We start from the raw sequence: 23256 nt of genomic DNA, 5'->3' as shown, positions 1-23256 counted from the left end.
CCATTTTTTTTTACCAAACATATGTAGCATAAAACAAATTGGCCTAAAATGTTAACAAAAATTTAGATTTTTACATTTTTTGGGGGGGAATTTCATATAAAAGAAATGTGAAAAATATATTTTTGCAAAATTGTCGTTCTTTTTTTTGTTTACAGCGCATGATCAAAAAAAAAAAAAAATCGCACAGGTGATGAAATACCACCAAAAGAAAGCTCTGTTTGTGGGAAAAAAAAAGGACCTCAATTTCATTTGGGTACAGCGTTGCAGGACGGCGCAATTGTCTGTTAAAATCACAGTGCCGAATCGCAAAATAGGCCCTGGTCAGGAAGGGGGTAAAATCTTCCGGGGCTTAAGTGGTTAATCAGTATAGTATGCGTCCGCTAAAAATCAATAGACAAAGACCGCGCATGATCAGAAACACAATAGCCCTGAAAAAGCCTGACTGCCATTGTTTTTGTTTTGCGCTATCCGATACGTAGCTACGCAACCAGGAAACTTTTCCAGAATCGTTCGAAAAAAAAAAAAAAATAATACGTTCAGTACGCATTGTTGAATTCAATATTAGTATCATGCAACAAAATGCGAATGATAAGTCATACGATTATCTGATCGTGCGTACGAGATATTACCCAATGATGTCACCACCTACAGTACATCAAACTCTAAAGGCTTGTATACACAAAAAAAAAAATAAAATAAAATCAGACAAACATTTTCATCCAAAGAATGTTCATATAGTGTGTACACAACTTTCTACAGCCGATTCAGAAGTTTCGTACAAAAATTTTCGAAGGGACAAACGCCAACATTTTTCTTGTACAGGAAAAAAAAAAAACAACAATTTTCGTTTAACCACTTCTGGACCTGGACTTCTGGATTCTGCAGAATTTTCCAAACTGTTCCTTAAATTTTTCGGCTCTGAAAAGTTAAAAAAGGATTTTCTATTTGTGCCCATTAACTGGTTGAAAAACGAACGATCGGATCAAATGACAGATTTTCGAACAATTTTTCGGAAGATTTTATCCCCTTCCTGACCAGGTGCTATTTTGCAATTCGGCACTGCTTTATTTTAAGGGACAATTGCGTGGTCGTGCGACGCTGTACCCAAATAACATGAATGTCAATTCTTTCCCCACAAATAGAGCTTTCTTTTGGTGGTGTTTGATCACCTCTGCGATTTTTATTTTTTGCGCTATAAACAAAAAAAAAAGCGACAATTTTGAAAAAAAAAATGTTTTTCACATTCTGCTTTATAACATTCCCAAAATAAAAATGTAAAAATCTAAATTTAACATTTTAGGCCAAATTTGTTTTCTGTTACATATTTTTGGTAAAAAGAAAATCGCAATAAGCATATTTTGATTAGTTTGCGCAAAAGTTATCGCGTCTACTAACTACGGGAAAGATTTATGTCATTTTTATTTTATTTTTTTTACTAGTAATGGCGGCAATCTGCGATTTTTTTTGCGGGACTACGACATTGCGTGGACAGATCGGACCCCTAACTGACATTTTTGACACTTTTGGGGGGACCAGTGACATTACTACAGTAATGAGCCCTATAAAAGTGATCAGGAGGCTGTATAGCCGCTTAGATTACTTTTACATGAATGCCCATTGCTGGCTATAAGGATACTGGGGTCATAGCTGCAGCCATAATCCTGCTTTAACCCCTTCCACCCAAGGACCGGTACCCCAGGTACATGCTACGGCCTGGAAATATTACCTTCAACAGAAGTCCCAAGTCCCCATAACGCATACCAAGCTGCATTGCATGACCTCCAACAACCGATCATTCACACATTATGGCAGCGAGGCTCCTTTGCACATGGGGGGGGGGGGAATGGGGGGCTCCAATCCCTGCCCTGTCACAGTCTATGGGGGGCAGAAAGACACCGTGGCTGGACGGGCTTCACTGTCCTTAGCAAGTACCAAGGAAAAGAAACCGCAGACCACTGTGTGCAAAGGTCCCGAGGGCTGCACAGCACAGCGAGTCCCACTGGGCCACAGGTGAGGCTCCGGGGGTTGGATCCTGAAATACTTGTATTGTAAATGGAATTCCACAGATCACTGACTTCTGTCACCAACAAACCACAATACAATCTAAGGGTGCAAATCACTGACCTGCACAGTCATAATCACGTCTGAGCATGACCCCCCCCCCCCCCCCCCGATCTGCTGGCATTCCCCGCTACAACCATAATGGAGCAATACTCTGCATAGCATCCTACAAACTAACACCGACCTGCATGACTCCAATATTGTGGAAGGGAGACGCTCTCATACTTTTATTTTTTAACATGGAGAAACCCTCTAAAATAACTTTCCAGTCTCAGGGACCCCCCGATATTAGTTACTGTATTTACTGGTCACAGAACATTGGTGTGATGGGCAGTGGGATGAAGGCTTATATATGTGATCGGAGGGAAGAATCCCCCCATTACAGATTGTTAGGAAGATGATCGGTGTCACTCGTCTGAGATCAGAGATCAGACATGGAGCCGCGGGAGGAGAACCAAATGGACATCACAGAACACCAGGAGAATGAAATGTACACAAAGGGTGATACCAGAACACTGCAACCAAGACAACACAGGAGACTATACCCCCCCCCCCATATGTACAGCACAGGAGACTATACCCCCCCCCATATGTACAGCACAGGAGACTATACCCCCCCCCATATGTACAGCACAGGAGACTATACCCCCCCCATATGTACAGCACAGGAGACTATACCCCCCCCCATATGTACAGCACAGGAGACTATACCCCCCCATATGTACAGCACAGGAGACTATACCCCCCCCATATACAGCACAGGAGACTATACCCCCCCCCCATATGTACAGCACAGGAGACTATACCCCCCCCCCCCCATATGTACAGCACAGGAGACTATACCCCCCCCATATGTACAGCACAGGAGACTATACCCCCCCCCATATACAGCACAGGAGACTATACCCCCCCCATATACAGCACAGGAGACTATACCCCCCCCCCATATACAGCACAGGAGACTATACCCCCCCCCATATACAGCACAGGAGACTATACCCCCCCATATACAGCACAGGAGACTATACCCCCCCCCCATATACAGCACAGGAGACTATACCCCCCCCCCCATATACAGCACAGGAGACTATACCCCCCCCCATATACAGCACAGGAGACTATACCCCCCCCCCCCCATATACAGCACAGGAGACTATACCCCCCCATATACAGCACAGGAGACTATACCCCCCCCCCATATACAGCACAGGAGACTATACCCCCCCATATATACAGCACAGGAGACTATACCCCCCCCCCCTATATACAGCACAGGAGACTATACCCCCCCCTATATACAGCACAGGAGACTATACCCCCCCCCCATATATACAGCACAGGAGACTATACCCCCCCATATATACAGCACAGGAGACTATACCCCCCCCATATATACAGCACAGGAGACTATACCCCCCCCTATATACAGCACAGGAGACTATACCCCCCCATATACAGCACAGGAGACTATACCCCCCCCCCAATATACAGCACAGGAGACTATACCCCCCTATATACAGCACAGGAGACAATACCCCCCCCCATATACAGCACAGGAGACTATACCCCCCCATATACAGCACAGGAGACTATACCCCCCCCATATACAGCACAGGAGACTATACCCCCCCCCCCATATACAGCACAGGAGACTATACCCCCCCCCCATATACAGCACTGGAGACTATACCCCCCCATATACAACACAGGAGACTATACCCCCCCCCATATACAACACAGGAGACTATACCTCCCGCCCCGTGTATATAACACAGGAGACTTTACCCCCCCCCCCCCCATATACAGCACAGGAGACTACACCCCCCCTATATACAGCACAGGAGACTATACCCCCCGTATATAACACAGGAGACTATACCCCCCTATATACAGAACAGGAGACTTTACCCCCCTATATACAGCACAGCTGGAGACTACCCCCCCCCATATACAGCACAGGAGACTATACCCCCCTCCTATATACAGCACAGGAGACTATACCCCCCCTCCTATATACAGCACAGGGGACTATACCCCCCCTATATACAGCACAGGAGACTATATCCCCCCTATATACAGCACAGGAGACTATACCCCCCCCTATATACAGCACAGGAGACTACACCCCCCCTATATACAGCACAGGAGACTATACCTCCCGCCCCGTGTATATAACACAGGAGACTATACCCCCCCCCCCCATATACAACACAGGAGACTATACCCCCCCCCCCCATATACAACACAGGAGACTATACCTCCCGCCCTGTGTATATAACACAGGAGACTATACCCCCCCCCCCTATATACAGCACAGGAGACTACACCCCCCCATATACAACACAGGAGACTATACCCCCCCCCCTATATACAGCACAGGAGACTATACCCCCCTATATACAGCACAGGAGACTATACCCCCCTCCCCCATATACAGCACAGGAGACAAACCCCCCCCCCCCCCCATATACAGCACTGGAGACAACCCCCCCCCCCCAAATATACAGCACAGGGGAGACTATACCCCCCCATATCCAGCACTGGAGACAAACTCCCCCCCCCCCCCCCCCTCCATATAGAACGCAGCAGACTGGTTGGGTATCACATTTCTTATGTCACATAACTTTGTTCTTCCACTTATGGGAACCACAAACATTTCACAACAGAAACCAGGAGAAAACTAACAATAAACAACAAACAAACACCGACTTCTATATAAGAGGAGCAAAACTCTCCATATTATACCAGGGAGAGAGGAGGAGGAGTGATAGAAATACAGAATCAGGACAAATAGAGATCTACAGATATAATATATATATATAGATACATTGTTATCAGTGACCAATGACACCCACAACCATCACCCATCATTCACCACCCTTCCCCCCCCCATCATCACTCACCACCCTTCCCCCCCCCCCATCATCACTCACCACCCTTTCCCCCCCCCCCCCCCCGAATCATCACTCTAACCCCGATCACTCACCACCCTTCATTCCACCCCCAATCATCATTCAGTCTCCCCCCCTCATTCATCACTCTTCATTTTCTTCTCCTATCACCCATCATTATACCCCCAATTATTTACCACCCTTCATCACTTGTCATTCTACCCCCCTATCATTCATCACCCTTCGCTTTCTCCCCCCATCACTCATCGCCCTTCACTCTCACCTATCATCCTACAGTCTCTCCCCCCCCCCATCATTCATCACCCCTCATTCCCCTCCCCTTTACTCATCATTCTCTCCCCTATCATTCATCACCCTTCATTCCCCTCCCCTTTACTCATCGTTCTCTCCCCTATCATTCATCACCCTTCATTCCCCTCCCCTTTACTCATCGTTCTCTCCCCTATCATTCATCACCCTTCATTCTCTCCCCCCTCATCATCCTTCATTCTCCCCCTGATCATTCATCACCCTTCATTCTCCCCCTGATCATTCATCACTCTTCATTCTCTCCCCCCTCATCATCCTTAATTCTCCCCCTGATCATTCATCACCCTTCATTCCCCCCCCACCACCCTTCATTCTCCCCCTGATCGTTCATCACTCTTCATTCTCTCCCCCCTCATCATCCTTCATTCTCCCCCTGATCATTCATCACTCTTCATTCTCTCCCCCCCTCATCATCCTTCATTCTCCCCCTGATCATTCATCACTCTTCATTCTCTCCCCCCTCATCATCCTTCATTCTCCCCCTGATCATTCATCACCCTTCATTCCCCCCCCCACCACCCTTCATTCTCCCCCTGATCGTTCATCACTCTTCATTCTCTCCCCCCTCATCATCCTTCATTCTCCCCCTGATCATTCATCACTCTTCATTCTCTCCCCCCTCATCATCCTTCATTCTCCCCCTGATCATTCATCACCCTTCATTCTCCCCCTGATCGTTCATCACTCTTCATTCTCTCCCCCCTCATCATCCTTCATTCTTTCCCTGATCATTCATCACTCTTCATTCTCTCCCCCCTCATCATCCTTCATTCTCCCCCTGATCATTCATCACCCTTCATTCCCCCCCCCACCACCCTTCATTCTCCCCCTGATCGTTCATCACTCTTCATTCTCTCCCCCCTCATCATCCTTCATTCTCCCCCTGATCGTTCATCACTCTTCATTCTCTCCCCCCTCATCAATCTTCATTCTCTCCCCCCTCATCAATCTTCATTCCCCCCCCCTCATCACCCTTCATTCTCCCCCTGATCGTTCATCACTCTTCATTCTCTCCCCCCTCATCAATCTTCATTCCCCCCCCTCATCATCCTTCATTCTCCCCCTGATCATTCATCACCCTTCATTCCCCCCCCCACCACCCTTCATTCTCCCCCTGATCATTTATCACCCTTCATTCCCCCCCCCCCATCACCCTTCATTCTTTCCCTGATCATTCATCACCCATTACTCTTCATTCTCTCCCCATCATTGCCCCCCCAACATTATTCACCCTTCATTCTCCCCCATTACCAATCATTCTACCACCAATATTCGTCACCCTTCATTCTCCCTCCATCACCCATCAATCATAGCCGTTCATTTTACCCCAACTGCTCATCACCCTTCATTCTCCCCCTGATCATTCATCACTCTTCATTCTCTCCCCCCTCATCATCCTTAATTCTCCCCCTGATCATTCATCACCCTTCATTCCCCCCCCCCACCACCCTTCATTCTCCCCCTGATCGTTCATCACTCTTCATTCTCTCCCCCCTCATCATCCTTCATTCTCCCCCTGATCATTCATCACTCTTCATTCTCTCCCCCCTCATCATCCTTCATTCTCCCCCTGATCATTCATCACTCTTCATTCTCTCCCCCCTCATCATCCTTCATTCTCCCCCTGATCATTCATCACCCTTCATTCCCCCCCCCACCACCCTTCATTCTCCCCCTGATCGTTCATCACTCTTCATTCTCTCCCCCCTCATCATCCTTCATTCTCCCCCTGATCATTCATCACCCTTCATTCTCCCCCTGATCGTTCATCACTCTTCATTCTCTCCCCCCTCATCAATCTTCATTCCCCCCCCTCATCATCCTTCATTCTTTCCCTGATCATTCATCACTCTTCATTCTCTCCCCCCTCATCATCCTTCATTCTCCCCCTGATCATTCATCACCCTTCATTCCCCCCCCCACCACCCTTCATTCTCCCCCTGATCGTTCATCACTCTTCATTCTCTCCCCCCTCATCATCCTTCATTCTCCCCCTGATCATTCATCACCCTTCATTCTCCCCCTGATCGTTCATCACTCTTCATTCTCTCCCCCCTCATCAATCTTCATTCCCCCCCCCCCCCTCATCATCCTTCATTCTCCCCCTGATCATTCATCACCCTTCATTCTCCCCCAATCAGTCATCATTCACCGCCTTTCATTACCCATCCCATCATGCTTCCCCCATCACCTCTCCCCGGTCCCCCCCGGTTCCCCCCGGCGGGTATTACCGGATAATTTTCACCACCAGGCAGACGATGAGGAGGGCGCTGAAGCCGCAGACGAAGATGAAGACACTGCGGATGGTCGGCATGTATTCCCGGATAGAACTGACCCGGGTCACCCCGGCGGTATCGTTGCTCGGTGTCCCCGGGGTCTCGGCGGTGCTGTTCCCGGTGATGGCCGCCAGTACCGATCCTCCTCCGTCCTGTTCCCTCCGGTACACCGAACCGCCCAGAGCTCCGCACATCGCAACCCCCAGCAACACCGCCAGCCATGGGACCGTCATCATCACAGTCCTCCGCTCCGTCCGCTCTCCGTGCAGGAAATGGGAACCCGGAAGAGTTCTGCACACCGTGTATGGAGGGGGCGGGGCTGTCGCTCAGCGTCTCCCGGCAACCGGGGACCACCAACCACTGACACTCAGGGGTCCCGGGGATGTCCTGAGGGCCACACTTCATACAGACATGAAGAACATCTCCGAGATAAACACAAAACTATCACTATAAGAAGGGTTACAACCCCTGCCAGGTGTTGTCTGTGTCCCCATTGGGGAGATTTCCCTTCACTTCCTGTCCTACAGCCACAACAGGAAGTGAGAGGGAATCCCAGGGTGTCACCAGAACTAGTGTCCCCATTGGAAGATTTCCCCTCTATGCCTGCTATGGAGACAACAAAAAAAAATTGAATTTTCATTTACGTTCTGTGATAACACATGGTTACTGATTGTCCCCAGTCTGAAAGGTCTGTCCCAGGAAAACAAATATCCCCAGTGGCAGCAGTGTCCCCAGAAACAAATGTCCCCAGCGGTGTCCCCAGAAACAAATGTCCCCAGCAGTGTCCCCAGAAACAAATGTCCCCAGAAACAAATGTCCCCAGCAGTGTCCCCAGAAACAAATGTCCCCAGAAACAAACGTCCCCAGCAATGTCCCCAGAAACAAAGATCCCCAGCAACAAATGTCCCCAGCAGTGTCCCCAGCAACAAATGTCCCCAGCAGTGTCCCCAGCAACAAATGTCTCCATCAGTGTCCCCAGCAAGAAAGCCCCCCAGCAGTGTCCCCATAAACAAATGTCCCCAGCAGTGTCCTCAGAAACAAATGTCCCCAAGCGGTGTCCTCAGAAACAAATGTCACCAACAGTGTCCCCAGAAACAAACATCCCCAGCGGTGTCCTCAGAAACAAAATGTATTTATTTCTGGGGACACTGCTAGGGACATGTGTTGCTGGGGTCACTGCTGGGGATCTTTGTTTCTGGGGACACCGCTGGGGACATTTGCTGCTGGGGACACCGATGGGGACATTTGTTGCTGGGGACAATTGTTTCTGGGGACACTGTTGGGGATCTTTGTTTCTGGGGACACTGCTGGGGACATTTGTTTCTGGGGACACTGCTGGGGATCTTTGTTTATGGGGACATTGCTGGGGGGCTTTGTTTCTGGGGACACCGCTGGGGACATTTGCTGCTGGGGACACCGATGGGGACATTTGTTGCTGGGGACAATTGTTTCTGGGGACACTGTTGGGGATCTTTGTTTCTGGGGACACTGCTGGGGACATTTGTTTCTGGGGACACTGCTGGGGATCTTTGTTTATGGGGACATTGCTGGGGGGCTTTGTTTCTGGGGACCTTTGTTTCTGGGGACATTGCAGGGGACATTTATTTCTGGGGACACCACTGGGGACATTTGTTTCTGGGGACATTTCTGGGGACATTTGTTTCTGGGGACATTGCTGGAGACATTTGTTTCTGGGGACACCACTGGGGACATTTGTTTCTGGGGACATTTCTTTCCAGGGACACCACTGGGGACGTCTCTTTCCAGGGAAACCTCTGGGGATCTTTGCTTCTGTTTCCCCAGAAACAACAGACAATGCAGACAGCCCAGTTCATGTCAAGTGGAACTCAGCCTCTGCTCCCAATATGACATTGGTGTAAATGCGGGTGCAGGTCCCCAAGCGCAGACACCGCTGGGCACATTATGGGGCTGTGGCTGTCCGTTCTGTGTCTGTCCGTACTGTCTGTGTCCGCCCTGTAGCTATGGCTGTGTCCGCCCTGTGGCTGTGGCTGCCCTGTGGTTATGGCTGTGTCCGCCCTGTGGCTGTGTCCGCCCTGTGGCTGTGGCTGTGTCCGCCCTGTGGCTGTGGCTGCCCTGTGGCTATGGCTGTGTCCGCCCTGTGGCTGTGTCCGCCCTGTGGCTGTGGCTGCCCTGTGGCTGTGTCCGCCCTGTGGCTGTGGCTGTGTCCGCCCTGTGGCTGTGGCTGTGTCCGCCCTGTGGCTGTGGCTGTGTACGCCCTGTGGCTGTGGCTGTGTCCGCCCTGTGGCTGTGGCTGCCCTGTGGCTGTGGCTGTGTCCGCCCTGTGGCTGTGGCTGCCCTGTGGCTGTGTCCGCCCTGTGGCTGTGGCTGCCCTGTGGCTGTGGCTGTGTCCGCCCTGTGGCTGTGGCTGTGTCCGCCCTGTGGCTGTGTCCGCCCTGTGGCTGTGTCCACCCTGTGGCTGTGTCTGTGTCCGCCCTGTGGCTGTGTCTGTGTCCGCCCTGTGGCTGTGTCCGCCCTGTGGCTGTGGCTGTGTCCGCCCTGTGGCTGTGGCTGTGTCCGCCCTGTGGCTGTGTCCGCCCTGTGGCTGTGGCTGTGTCCGCCCTGTGGCTGTGTCCACCCTGTGGCTGTGGCTGTGTCCGCCCTGTGGCTGTGGCTGTGTCCGCCCTGTGGCTGTGTCCACCCTGTGGCTGTGGCTGTGTCCGCCCTGTGGCTGTGTCCGCCCTGTGGCTGTGGCTGTGTCCGCCCTGTGGCTGTGGCTGTGTCCGCCCTGTGGCTGTGTCCACCCTGTGGCTGTGTCCACCCTGTGGCTGTGGCTGTGTCCGCCCTGTGGCTGTGTCCGCCCTTTGGCTGTGGCTGTGGCTGTGTCCGCCCTGTGGCTGTGTCCACCCTGTGGCTGTGGCTGTGTCCGCCCTGTGGCTGTGTCCACCCTGTGGCTGTGGCTGTGTCCGCCCTGTGGCTGTGTCCGCCCTGTGGCTGTGGCTGTGTCCGCCCTGTGGCTGTGTCCACCCTGTGGCTGTGGCTGTGTCCGCCCTGTGGCTGTGTCCGCCCTGTGGCTGTGGCTGTGTCCGCCCTGTGGCTGTGGCTGTGTCCGCCCTGTGGCTGTGTCCGCCCTGTGGCTGTGGCTGTGTCCGCCCTGTGGCTGTGTCCACCCTGTGGCTGTGGCTGTGTCCGCCCTGTGGCTGTGTCCGCCCTGTGGCTGTGGCTGTGTCCGCCCTGTGGCTGTGTCCACCCTGTGGCTGTGGCTGTGTCCGCCCTGTGGCTGTGTCCGCCCTGTGGCTGTGGCTGTGTACGCCCTGTGGCTGTGGCTGTGTCCGCCCTGTGGCTGTGGCTGCCCTGTGGCTGTGGCTGTGTCCGCCCTGTGGCTGTGGCTGCCCTGTGGCTGTGTCCGCCCTGTGGCTGTGGCTGCCCTGTGGCTGTGGCTGTGTCCGCCCTGTGGCTGTGGCTGTGTCCGCCCTGTGGCTGTGTCCGCCCTGTGGCTGTGTCCACCCTGTGGCTGTGTCTGTGTCCGCCCTGTGGCTGTGTCTGTGTCCGCCCTGTGGCTGTGTCCGCCCTGTGGCTGTGGCTGTGTCCGCCCTGTGGCTGTGGCTGTGTCCGCCCTGTGGCTGTGTCCGCCCTGTGGCTGTGGCTGTGTCCGCCCTGTGGCTGTGTCCACCCTGTGGCTGTGGCTGTGTCCGCCCTGTGGCTGTGTCCGCCCTGTGGCTGTGGCTGTGTCCGCCCTGTGGCTGTGTCCACCCTGTGGCTGTGGCTGTGTCCGCCCTGTGGCTGTGTCCGCCCTGTGGCTGTGGCTGTGTCCGCCCTGTGGCTGTGGCTGTGTCCGCCCTGTGGCTGTGTCCACCCTGTGGCTGTGTCCACCCTGTGGCTGTGGCTGTGTCCGCCCTGTGGCTGTGTCCGCCCTTTGGCTGTGGCTGTGGCTGTGTCCGCCCTGTGGCTGTGTCCACCCTGTGGCTGTGGCTGTGTCCGCCCTGTGGCTGTGTCCACCCTGTGGCTGTGGCTGTGTCCGCCCTGTGGCTGTGTCCGCCCTGTGGCTGTGGCTGTGTCCGCCCTGTGGCTGTGTCCACCCTGTGGCTGTGGCTGTGTCCGCCCTGTGGCTGTGTCCGCCCTGTGGCTGTGGCTGTGTCCGCCCTGTGGCTGTGGCTGTGTCCGCCCTGTGGCTGTGGCTGTGTCCGCCCTGTGGCTGTGTCCACCCTGTGGCTGTGGCTGTGTCCGCCCTGTGGCTGTGTCTGTGTCCGCCCTGTGGCTGTGTCCGCCCTGTGGCTGTGGCTGTGTCCGCCCTGTGGCTGTGGCTGTGTCCGCCCTGTGGCTGTGTCCGCCCTGTGGCTGTGGCTGTGTCCGCCCTGTGGCTGTGTCCACCCTGTGGCTGTGGCTGTGTCCACCCTGTGGCTGTGGCTGTGTCCGCCCTGTGGCTGTGTCCACCCTGTGGCTGTGGCTGTGTCCGCCCTGTGGCTGTGTCCGCCCTGTGGCTGTGTCCGCCCTGTGGCTGTGGCTGTGTCCGCCCTGTGGCTGTGTCCACCCTGTGGCTGTGGCTGTGTCTGCCCTGTGGCTGTGTCCACCCTGTGGCTGTGGCTGTGTCCGCCCTGTGGCTGTGTCCGCCCTTTGGCTGTGGCTGTGTCCGCCCTGTGGCTGTGTCCACCCTGTGGCTGTGGCTGTGTCCGCCCTGTGGCTGTGGCTGTGTCCGCCCTGTGGCTGTGTCCGCCCTGTGGCTGTGGCTGTGTCCGCCCTGTGGCTGTGTCCACCCTGTGGCTGTGGCTGTGTCCGCCCTGTGGCTGTGTCCGCCCTGTGGCTGTGGCTGTGTCCGCCCTGTGGCTGTGGCTGTGTCCGCCCTGTGGCTGTGTCCACCCTGTGGCTGTGGCTGTGTCCGCCCTGTGGCTGTGTCCACCCTGTGGCTGTGGCTGTGTCCGCCCTGTGGCTGTGTCCGCCCTTTGGCTGTGGCTGTGTCCGCCCTGTGGCTGTGTCCACCCTGTGGCTGTGGCTGTGTCCGCCCTGTGGCTGCCCTGTGGCTGTGGCTGTGTCCACCCTGTGGCTGTGTCCGCCCTGTGGCTGTGTCCGCCCTGTGGCTGTGGCTGTGTCCGCCCTGTGGCTGCCCTGTGGCTGTGTCCGTCCTGTGGCTGCCCTGTGGCTGTGTCCGCCCTGTGGCTGTGGCTGTGTCCGCCCTGTGGCTGTGGCTGTGTCCGCCCTGTGGCTGTGTCCGCCCTTTGGCTGTGGCTGTGTCCGCCCTGTGGCTGTGTCCACCCTGTGGCTGTGGCTGTGTCCGCCCTGTGGCTGTGGCTGTGTCCGCCCTGTGGCTGTGTCCGCCCTGTGGCTGTGGCTGTGTCCGCCCTGTGGCTGTGTCCACCCTGTGGCTGTGGCTGTGTCCGCCCTGTGGCTGTGTCCGCCCTGTGGCTGTGGCTGTGTCCGCCCTGTGGCTGTGTCCGCCCTGTGGCTGTGTCCACCCTGTGGCTGTGGCTGTGTCCGCCCTGTGGCTGTGTCCACCCTGTGGCTGTGGCTGTGTCCGCCCTGTGGCTGTGTCCGCCCTTTGGCTGTGGCTGTGTCCGCCCTGTGGCTGTGTCCACCCTGTGGCTGTGGCTGTGTCCGCCCTGTGGCTGCCCTGTGGCTGTGGCTGTGTCCACCCTGTGGCTGTGTCCGCCCTGTGGCTGTGTCCGCCCTGTGGCTGTGGCTGTGTCCGCCCTGTGGCTGCCCTGTGGCTGTGTCCGTCCTGTGGCTGCCCTGTGGCTGTGTCCGTCCTGTGGCTGCCCTGTGGCTGTGTCCGCCCTGTGGCTGTGGCTGTGTCCGCCCTGTGGCTGTGGCTGCCCTGTGGCTGTGTCCGTCCTGTGGCTGCCCTGTGGCTGTGTCCGTCCTGTGGCTGCCCTGTGGCTGCTCTGTGGCTGTGTCCATCCTGTGGCTGCCCTGTGGCTGTCCGCCCTGTGGCTGTGTCCGTCCTGTGGCTGCCCTGTGGCTGTGTCCGTCCTGTGGCTGCCCTGTGGCTGTGTCCGTCCTGTGGCTGTCCGCCCTGAGGCTGTGGTCTGGTTTCCTGGCACCCTGACAGATATATGAGGCTGATTGGCAATCACTGACAGCAATAATAACTGTAAATAAATGCATAGAATCTTTGAAGGAGATGGGTCCATTTTCCAATCATGGGTGTCCACATGGGGGGCAAGTGCACCCCCCCCCCCCCCGGAATCTCAAATTCCCCTTTAAAGTGGTTGTTAGGCCACTTTATACTATCCTGTCTGGTCTGTTTGCCCATGCCCCTGTGTCTGTGCATGTGTTTTAAAAAAATAAGCCGTTCTTTACCAGTTTTCAGAGCGCTGAGCGCCGCTCACGTGACCCGCCAGCTCTCTTCTCTCCCTGCCTGACAGCTTCCTGCAGTGGGCAGGGCCGAGGATTCCCCACTGACATCTGTCGGGAGGGGAGGAGGAGAGGCCGAGAGGAGGAGAGAGGCAGCGGGTCACGTGAGCGGCGATCAGCGCTCTGAAAACTGGTAAAGAGTGGCCTATTTTTCCCCTTTAAAAATAAATACTTGCAAGTCGCAGCTTGCTCGGTGACTGACACCAGCAGCCGCGTGGACCACTGTCCTCAGCCCCAGGCCCCGGTGCTACCATTCCAGGAGAGGGGGAGGCCGGGGGAAGGAAATTGAGGAGATTTGTGGCCCCGTGCACAGAGGCACGTCACGTGACGTCACAGCACGTACTGACATCATGTGCATGCATGCGCCACCTGCACGGACCCAAAACAGAGAGGGTCAGCTTTGCTTTTGCTTTGTGTTTCTCAAACCTTTGAATGGCTGCGCTTTGTGATAATGACTAAGCCCCTTCATGAAATTGTTGAAAAGGGGCGGAGCATGGCGGATCCTAAAATAAGTAAAATAAAAAAAGTTCTGCGGACGCCCGTGGTTCCATTATACATGGCTTCCGGCTGTTATGGTTTTATTTCAGCGACAAAAACTATAAAACAATCAGATGTGACACATCATAAAACCAAGTCTGAAAATTCCAGGCGGCTCCTTTCATGTGGTCAGACCATCGTTTTCTGATGGTATAAATACGGTTATTTTTATGCACTGGCATCACAAATATACATCACTGCAGGGGATTGTGGAAATTCCCCAAAAAAGGAGAAGGCACGCCAAAATTCTCTTGTTTTTATTTTGAGAGTGACATTTTCTGTATAAAATAAATAATATTCTAGGTGCATTGTGGAGCTGTCATTACAGTACAGAACCCCGGTGCCAAATCTCAGTGGGGGGTCCCTTGTATCTCATACAGACAGTTTTCAATCTCCTGATTAATATGGGGTGGGGGGGATAAGTGAAATCTCAAACTCCCCAATAGTAGAGGTATTCACTGGGAAAAGGGAAATGGAAAAACAGGGTTGTCTGGATTTTTGGGTACCAATATCTTTACAATTAATATAACTAGAGTAGCATTTATTTAAAAACAATTTTATTAAATATAAAGCAATAACAAATATTGAATTTGCATCAATTGATATAAATAACACACAGTTGACACCCTAAGTGTCTGCTAAAATTGACTTGGAGTGTGAAGACTAGTCGGAATGTCTCCACAGTTTTCTCTACATGTTTCGCGGGCTAAGCCGCTTCTTCAGGAGAGTATAATATACGAGTTGCTATTTATTATATATTATATGTATATGTATATATGTATATTATATTCTCCTGAAGAAGCGGCTTAGCCCGCGAAACATGTAGAGAAAACTGTGGAGACATTCCGACTACTCTTCACACTCCAAGTCAATTTTAGCAGACACTAAGGCCCCGTTCACATAGGGGCGACGCTACTTCGCACCGCGACCTCCGAGGTCGCGGTGCCTGCAGCGCCTGCGACCTCGGAGCGGCTGCCACGGACTTCATAACATTGAAGTCTATGGCGGTCACCTCCTGGTCGCCCCAAAGAAGCTCCGGACCCTTTTTCTAAGTCGGAGCGACTTGTGTCGCTCCTATTAGAACGGGTCCGCAGCTTCCCTATGGGAGGCGACCTACGGCGACCTGTGAGGCGACCAGGTCGCCTCACAGGTCGCCTAAGTGTGAACGGGGACTTAGGGTGTCAACTGTGTGTTATTTATATCAATTGATGCAAATTCAATATTTGTTATTGCTTTATATTTAATAAAATTGTTTTTAAATAAATGCTACTCTAGTTATATTAATGCCCCGTTCACACTAAGGCGACCTGTGAGGCGACCTGGTCGCCTCACAGGTCGCCTTCCATAGGGAAGCTGCGGACCTGTTCTAATAGGAGCGACACAAGTCGCTCCGACTTAGAAAAAGGGTCCGGAGCTTCTTTGGGGCGACCCGGAGGCGACCGCCATAGACTTCAATGTTATGAAGTCCGTGGCGGCCGCTCCGAGGTCATGGCGCGCTGCTGGCACCGCGACCTCGGAGGTCGCGGTGCGAAGTAGCGTCGCGTGTATGTGAACGGGGGCTAATTGTAAAGATATTGGTACCCAAAAATCCAGACAACCCTGTTTTTCGATTTCCCTTTTCCCAGTGAATACCTCTACTATTGGGGAGTTTGAGGTTTCACTTATCCCCCCCACCCCATTTACATATTGATATTTTCTGGAAGTTGGTACCATTGTTTTCATTTACTATTTTAGGCATCTAATATAATATAGTTTTCAATCTCCTATTGTTCACCAGCATTAAGAATAAGCCCCCTTTCACACTTGTGCGACTTGTCCTGCAACTTGGGACTGCAAAATCACATGACAAGTCTTGCCCTATGATTTTCAATGAGTACCATTCATATCTGTGCGACTTCAAGTTGCAATTACTTTAATGTAGTCCCTGCACTACCTTGGTCCGACTTTAAAGCGACTTGAGGTCCATAGACCTCAAAGTAACACAGACATTGCTTTAAGTCGCGTTGAAGTCGTGTCAAAGTTGCGTGGCAAAGTCGTGTCAAAATAGAAGTGTGAAAGAGGCCTAAGGGCTTGTTTTCACATGCTTCAAAATGTGGCATTGAATACGCTTTTTTAACTACTTCAGTACCTGCCACTTTCACCCTCTTCCTACCTGGGCCAGTTTTCAGCGCTGTCGCATTTTAAATGACAATTGCGCGTTCATGCAACACTGTACCTAAATAAAATGTTTCATTTTGTGAGCTTTCTATTAGTGGTATTTAATCACTACTGAGGTTTTTATTTTTTGCTAAACAAATAAAAAAAGACCAAAAATGTTGAAAAAAAAAATGTTTTTCTTAGTTTATGTTAAAACATTTTGCAGATAAGTCATTTTTATTTTTCACTGATGGGCTCTGATGAGGCTGCACGGATGGGCACTGGTGAGGTGGCACTGATGAGAATGCACTGAAGGGCACTGGTGAAGTGGCACTGATGGGCACCGGAGAGGTGGTACTGATGAGACTGCACTGATGGGCACTGAAGATGTGGCCCTGATGGGCATTGATGATGTGGCACTGAGGAGGTGGCACTGATGAGGCTGCACTGATGGGGGCTGATGAGGTGGCACTGATGAGGCTGCAATGATGGGCACTGGTGAGGTGGCACTGATTAGGTGCAATGATGGGCACTGGTGAGGTGGCACTGATTAGGCTGCACTGGTAGGCACTTGTGAGGCAGCACTGATGGGCACTGGTGAGCTGGCACTAATGGGCACTGGTGAAGTGGCACTCATGAGCACTAGTGAGGTGGTGCTGATGAGGCAGCACTGCTGAGGTGGCACTGATGAGACTGCACCGATGGGCGCTGATGAGGTGGCACTGATGGGCACTGATGAGGTGGCACTTATGGGCACTGGTGAAGCAGCACTGATGAGGCCACACTGATGGGCACTAATGAGTCCATACTGATGGGCACTGACGAGGTGGGACTGACAAGGCTGCACTGATGGCCACTGATTGGCCCTGATTGGGGCTGCACTGATTATCAGGGCACTGATGATCCGTGTAAACAATGTACTCACTGTGCGTGCCCTGCTTTAGCCACCAGCAGTGATCAAACGGAAAAAAAAAACAACAGGCTGGGTGTACTGAAGTCGATTGATGTAATGACTTCAGTACTACCAGCCTGCCCATAGATTACAAAGTGGTTCTATTAATGCACGCAATTAAAATGTAACTACCTGCAGTTCATAAATATTGAAATTGGGGGTAATTGAGACCTACTGTAAGTTGGCATACAGAGTTTGAGTTTGAATGAGTTCCACAGAACTTTTGGTGAATTGATCCCGGACAGACTCACCCATCACTGATCGGGATTGAGTTGCGTGGCTCAGTAGAATTGAGGGTTCAGATGTGATTTTGGTGTATTGATCCCGGACAGACTCACCCATCACTGATCGGGATTGAGTTGAGTGGCTCAGTAGAATTGAGGGTTCAGATGTGATTTTGGTGTATTGAATTCAGCACAGGTTGCAGCATGTTTTTCTGCAGTCCTTGTTCCTGGCAAATCTCCCCCCAGACGGTCCCCCTGCTGAGCAGAGAGCTGACCAAATTCCAAGTGTCTCGCTGTTTATAGGATCACCATCTGTGCGTTATCAACCAGCAAATGTGCGTACAATCACTAATCGCTCTTATAGGTGAGAATGAGCTATAGATGGCCCCATAAAATCCTGCAAAGGAGTGATATATAGACAAGACATCATACATCAATAAATGGGTTTAACCCCAACACCATTTTTTTATTTTTTTTTTTAAATCTTTGCAAACTTTTTAAAAATAAAAAATGAAAACAAACCACATGTACAAAAGTATCACAGCCTTTGCCATGACACTCAAAACTGTGCTCAGGTGCATCTTGTTCCCACTGATCCTCCTTAAAGTGATTGTAAACTCTCATTTATTTCCCCTATAAAAAGTAACAAAGATGTTATACTTACCTCCAGTGGTGGGATTCAAAAATTTTAGTAACCAGTTCCGACTTTCCCAGCAGAATGACCAGCGTGCCCCCTTTCAATGCACAGTGACCAGCGTTCCCCCTTTCAATGCACAGTGACCAGCGTTCCCCCTTTCAATGCACAGTGACCAGCGTGCCCCCTTTCAATGCAGAGAGACCAGCGTGCCCCCTTTCAATGCACATTGACCAGCGTGCCCCCCTTTCAATGCACAGTGACCAGCGCTGCGTGCCCCCCTTTCAATGCACAGTGACCAGCGTGCCCCCCTTTCAACGCACAGTGACCACAGCATTGCCCCCAATGATTGCAGAGTGTCAGCCACAGCATTGCCCCCAATGATTGCAGAGTGCCAGCCACAGCATTGCCCCCAATGATTGCAGAGTGCCAGCCACAACATTGCCCCCAATTGCAGAGTGCCAGCCACAGCATTGCCCCCAATTGCAGAGCGCCAGCCACAACATTGCCCCCAATTGCATAGCGCCAGCCACAACATTGCCCCCAATTGCAGAGTGCCAGCCACAACATTGCCCCCAATTGCATAGCGCCAGCCACAACATTGCCCCCAATTGCAGAATGCCAGCCACAACATTGCCCCCAATTGCATAGCGCCAGCCACAACATTGCCCCCAATTGCAGAGTGCCAGCCACAACATTGCCCCCAATTGCATAGTGCCAGCCACAACATTGCCCCCAATTGCAGAGTGCCAGCCACAACATTGCCCCCAATTGCAGAGTGCCAGCCACAACATTGCCCCCAATTGCAGAGTGCCAGCCACAACATTGCCCCCAATTGCAGAGCGCCAGCCACAACATTGCCCCCAATTGCAGAGCGCCAGCCACAACATTGCCCCCAATTGCAGAGCGCCAGCCACAACATTGCCCCCAATTGCAGAGTGCCAGCCACAACATTGCCCCCAATTGCATAGCGCCAGCCACAACATTGCCCCCAATTGCAGAGCGCCAGCCACAACATTGCCCCCAATTGCAGAGTGCCAGCCACAACATTGCCCCCAATTGCATAGCGCCAGCCACAACATTGCCCCCAATTGCAGAGTGCCAGCCACAACATTGCCCCCAATTGCATAGTGCCAGCCACAACATTGCCCCCAATTGCAGAGTGCCAGCCACAACATTGCCCCCAATTGCAGAGTGCCAGCCACAACATTGCCCCCAATTGCAGAGTGCCAGCCACAACATTGCCCCAATTGCAGAGCGCCAGCCACAACATTGCCCCCAATTGCAGAGCGCCAGCCACAACATTGCCCCCAATTGCATAGCGCCAGCCACAACATTGCCCCCAATTGCAGAGTGCCAGCCACAACATTGCCCCCAATTGCATAGCGCCAGCCACAACATTGCCCCCAATTGCAGAGCGCCAGCCACAACATTGCCCCCAATTGCAGAGTGCCAGCCACAACATTGCCCCCAATTGCAGAGCGCCAGCCACAACATTGCCCCCAATTGCAGAGTGCCAGCCACAACATTGCCCCCAATTGCAGAGTGCCAGCGATCCCCCCCCCCCCCCCGAGACCCATGCACTTACCTCACGGACGGTCTCGCAGTCGGCTCACCGCGTCTCCGAGTCCTCCCGTGGAGCCTCCTTCTCGTCCAACGGCACGGTGTTTGCCTTTCGGCCAATCAGGAAGCGGGGGGACCCGCTCCCTGATTGGCCAGGAGGAGGATCATGTGACAATAACGAATTCTCATTCGCTATTGTCACAGAATGGGCGGCCGTGGCGCCACGTCTGCCCGAGCGCGGGACATTCAATTGTCCTGCGCGTCCTCAGACGCGCAGAGGGATTCAGCCGGTTCTGCGAACTTGCAGAAAGTTAGCAACCGGTTCTATGGAACCGGTGCGAACCGGCTGAATCCCACCACTGCTTACCTCCTCTGTGCAGTTGGTTTTGCACAGAGCAGCCCAGATTCTCCTCTTCTTGGGTCCCTCTTCGCTGCTCCTGGCCCCTCCCACTGTTGAGTGCCCCCACAGCAAGCGGCTTGCTATGGGGGCACCTGAGCCAAGTCACAGCTCCATGTGTCCATTCAGACACAGAGCCCTTACCCGGCCCAGCCCCCTCTCTCTCCTGATTGGCTAGCTGACTTTGATTGACAGCAGTGGCAGACAATGGTGCTGCTGCTGTATCTCAGCAAACCAGGAGGAAGAATCTCGGACGGCTGAGACACTCGTAGACATCGCTGGACAGAGAGGGATCTCAGGAAAGTGTTAGGGGGGCCGAGGGGGTTTGCTGCACACAGAAGGTTTTGTGTCTTTTATCTTTTGGATGTTTCGACAACTTGATTGGAGTCCATCTGTGGTAAATTCAGTTGATTGGACATGATTTGGAAAGGCACACACCTGTCTATAAAAGGTCCCGCAGTTAACCAACCCATGAAGTTCAAGGAGTTGTCTGTAGGAATTATCTGTAGACCTCCAAGACAGGATTGTATTGAGGCACAGATCTAGTGGTACAGAAAAATGTCTGCAGTATTGAAGGTCCCAATGAGCACAGTGGCCTCAATCATCCATAAATGGAAGAAGTTTGGAACCACCAGGACTCTTCCTAGAACGGGCCACACGGCCAAACTGAGTGATCGGGAAGAAAGGTGATTGGTCACAAATAGAAGAAGGCTGTGTTTATTTAAAAACTCTGCTAAGCGCCGATCAGTGTTGGGGGCAACTAGTTACAAAGTAACGGATTACAGTAACTACATTACTTTTTTTGGTAACTAAGTAAAGTAACTAGTTACAATACTAATATTGGTAACTACACTACTTTACTAGGCTATAGGAACGCGCTTTCCTGCATTACCCAAGCCATGCGATACAATCGTTATTTCAAAGAATAGAGAGGGGTGAAGTTTATGACTTTTTGTTGCACTTTATGTTTTATTCTGTCTTTTCAGGTTTTGTTCTCATGTTTCCCAAAGCCTGTGTTTATACAATAAACTCTATGCAGAAAGAGAGTCATGTATCTTCTTCTACACGGTCAATTAAAGAGGTTGTAAACCCACATCACAAACTTTTACCTATAGGCAGTGCTGTATCATGGCCTAGGCCAACAAGGCCCAGGCCTAGGGCGGCACTTTGCAGGGGGGCAGCAAAAAAGCTGCACCCCGCATAAAAAAACCAAAAAAAAATCCTCCCTGCTCCTGCATGAAAAGGGTTCCCGTCAGCTTAGTATAGTGCCAGTCTTATGGGGCGAATTGGGCCAGAGGGCAGGGTCCAGGAGGCAAATAAGTCTGGCACCCACATAAAGCACTCACACTGCTACCAGCCAGTATGAAAATACCGGCGGATGAGGACATTCGGACAGACTGCAGGCTGCCAACCACACTTAATACAACTGGCACGAAGGCCCCCAATGCTAATAAGTGTGGCACTGCAGTCTAATGCTCCGCCTACCCTCCTCTGCCCCCAGGTATGGCAGGCATCATGTCAATAATATAATTTTCATTTCTTTAAACATCCTTGTCCTTGAGCGAGCATATTGAATTCCATCATATACAATTAAGACTGTACTGATGGGCAGTAATGAGGCAGCACTGATAAGGCTGCACTGATGGGCACTAATGAGGCTGAACTTATGGGAACTGATGAGGCTACGCTGATGGGCACTGATACACTGTGGTTGTGGTCTGTGGTTTACAGATGACAGAACGGGTCAGAAACAGGAAGGGGTGTGGCCTTTACAGAAAGGGGGGGTCATATTTACATTAGGGGGTGCACAAGTTTAGTCAGGCCTAGGGCAGCACAAAATCTAAATACACCACTGCCTATAGGTAAGCCTATATTAAGGCTTACCTATAGGTGCTATAAATATCTTCCAATCTTGCACCGTTTAGGAGATATTTACAGTGCATACTGCCGATGATGTCATCGGCGCATGCGCTCTGAAGGAACGGCCACCCGTGCCGTTCCTTCAGAGCTCAGTGCCGTGAACGGCAGCTCCCGCGCGCACACTGGCAGGAGTGATGTAATCGTGCCTCCGGCCAATCAGATGGCCGGAGGATGCGAACCCGGAAGCAGGACGGCCGGACATGTCGGCCGTCCTGTCACTGAGCGGGCGGCACGGCGAGGGCTTCGTTTTAAGGTAAGTACTTCATAATGAGCTAGTATGCGATGCATACTAGCTCATTATGCCTTTCTCTTTACAGGGCTTGTTTTTTCTCGTTTTTCTTTAGGGACTTTACTTCCTCTTTAAGAAAGAGGAAAGTAAAGTAATAAGTAGTGAAGTTACTTTTCAAATGCAGTAACTAGTAAAGTAATCTTGTTACAATTTACAGAAGTAACTAGTTACATTTTTTGAGTAACTACCCCAACACTGGCGCCAATACGCCTAAACGCGCATTGACGCCAATGCGAAATGCTGTTAAAGGCGCATTTTTGACGCCGTATTTTTCCTGGCATCAAATAATTTTGCAGCTCCTTTTTTCTGACACCCTGTGTGCATGGGGCCTAAAGCCCCGTACACACGCAATGATTATCGGCCGACCAATTGTCCGTCTTTTGTCCAGTGTTGTTGTGTTGGTTGGAATGTGCCTAGACTGCACACGAATTTTCTTGGCCAACAAAATTCTACTTCAGAAGTGATGTCATGAGTTGGTTTGCTTTCTTTGTGTTCTTTCTTTTCTGAGAATGCCCAGACTTGCTCGTCAGATTTTTCCCTGTAGAAATCTGTACTGACTGAACGAAAATCGGCCGTGTTTTGACGGAGGACAGAAATTTTATAGCCTGCGCACCAGATTTTTTTCAAACGTCGGAGTCGGTTGTCGGAAGCATCATACTAACAAGCCGAAAATCGGTCGATCGGACGTTGGACGAAAAATCTCTGCCGATTTTCGACGCGTGTGTACGGGGCTTAAGCCT

General features: G+C 52.1%; 1 protein-coding gene across 1 annotated transcript in view; it reads right to left on the bottom strand.

The window, feature by feature from the left end:
• FAM174B (family with sequence similarity 174 member B) overlaps nucleotides 1-7803 on the bottom strand; it is a gene marked incomplete at its 3' end in the record, with an annotated part of 78671 nt that extends 70868 nt beyond the window's left edge. The window contains exon 1 of the mRNA XM_082252660.1: nucleotides 7514-7803. Within this exon, the coding sequence (XP_082108786.1) occupies nucleotides 7514-7794 (281 nt within the window). The 5' untranslated portion in view covers nucleotides 7795-7803. The remainder of the gene's footprint in view (nucleotides 1-7513) is intronic.
• Nucleotides 7804-23256: the final 15453 nt, after the last annotated feature.

The sequence above is a fragment of the Pelophylax lessonae genome (genome assembly GCF_965119305.1).
Source record: "Pelophylax lessonae genome assembly, chromosome: 4".
Lineage (NCBI taxonomy): Eukaryota > Metazoa > Chordata > Amphibia > Anura > Ranidae > Pelophylax > Pelophylax lessonae.
The sequence above is the reverse complement of the archived record's forward strand: the minus strand, read 5'-3'. Positions and strand labels throughout refer to the sequence as shown.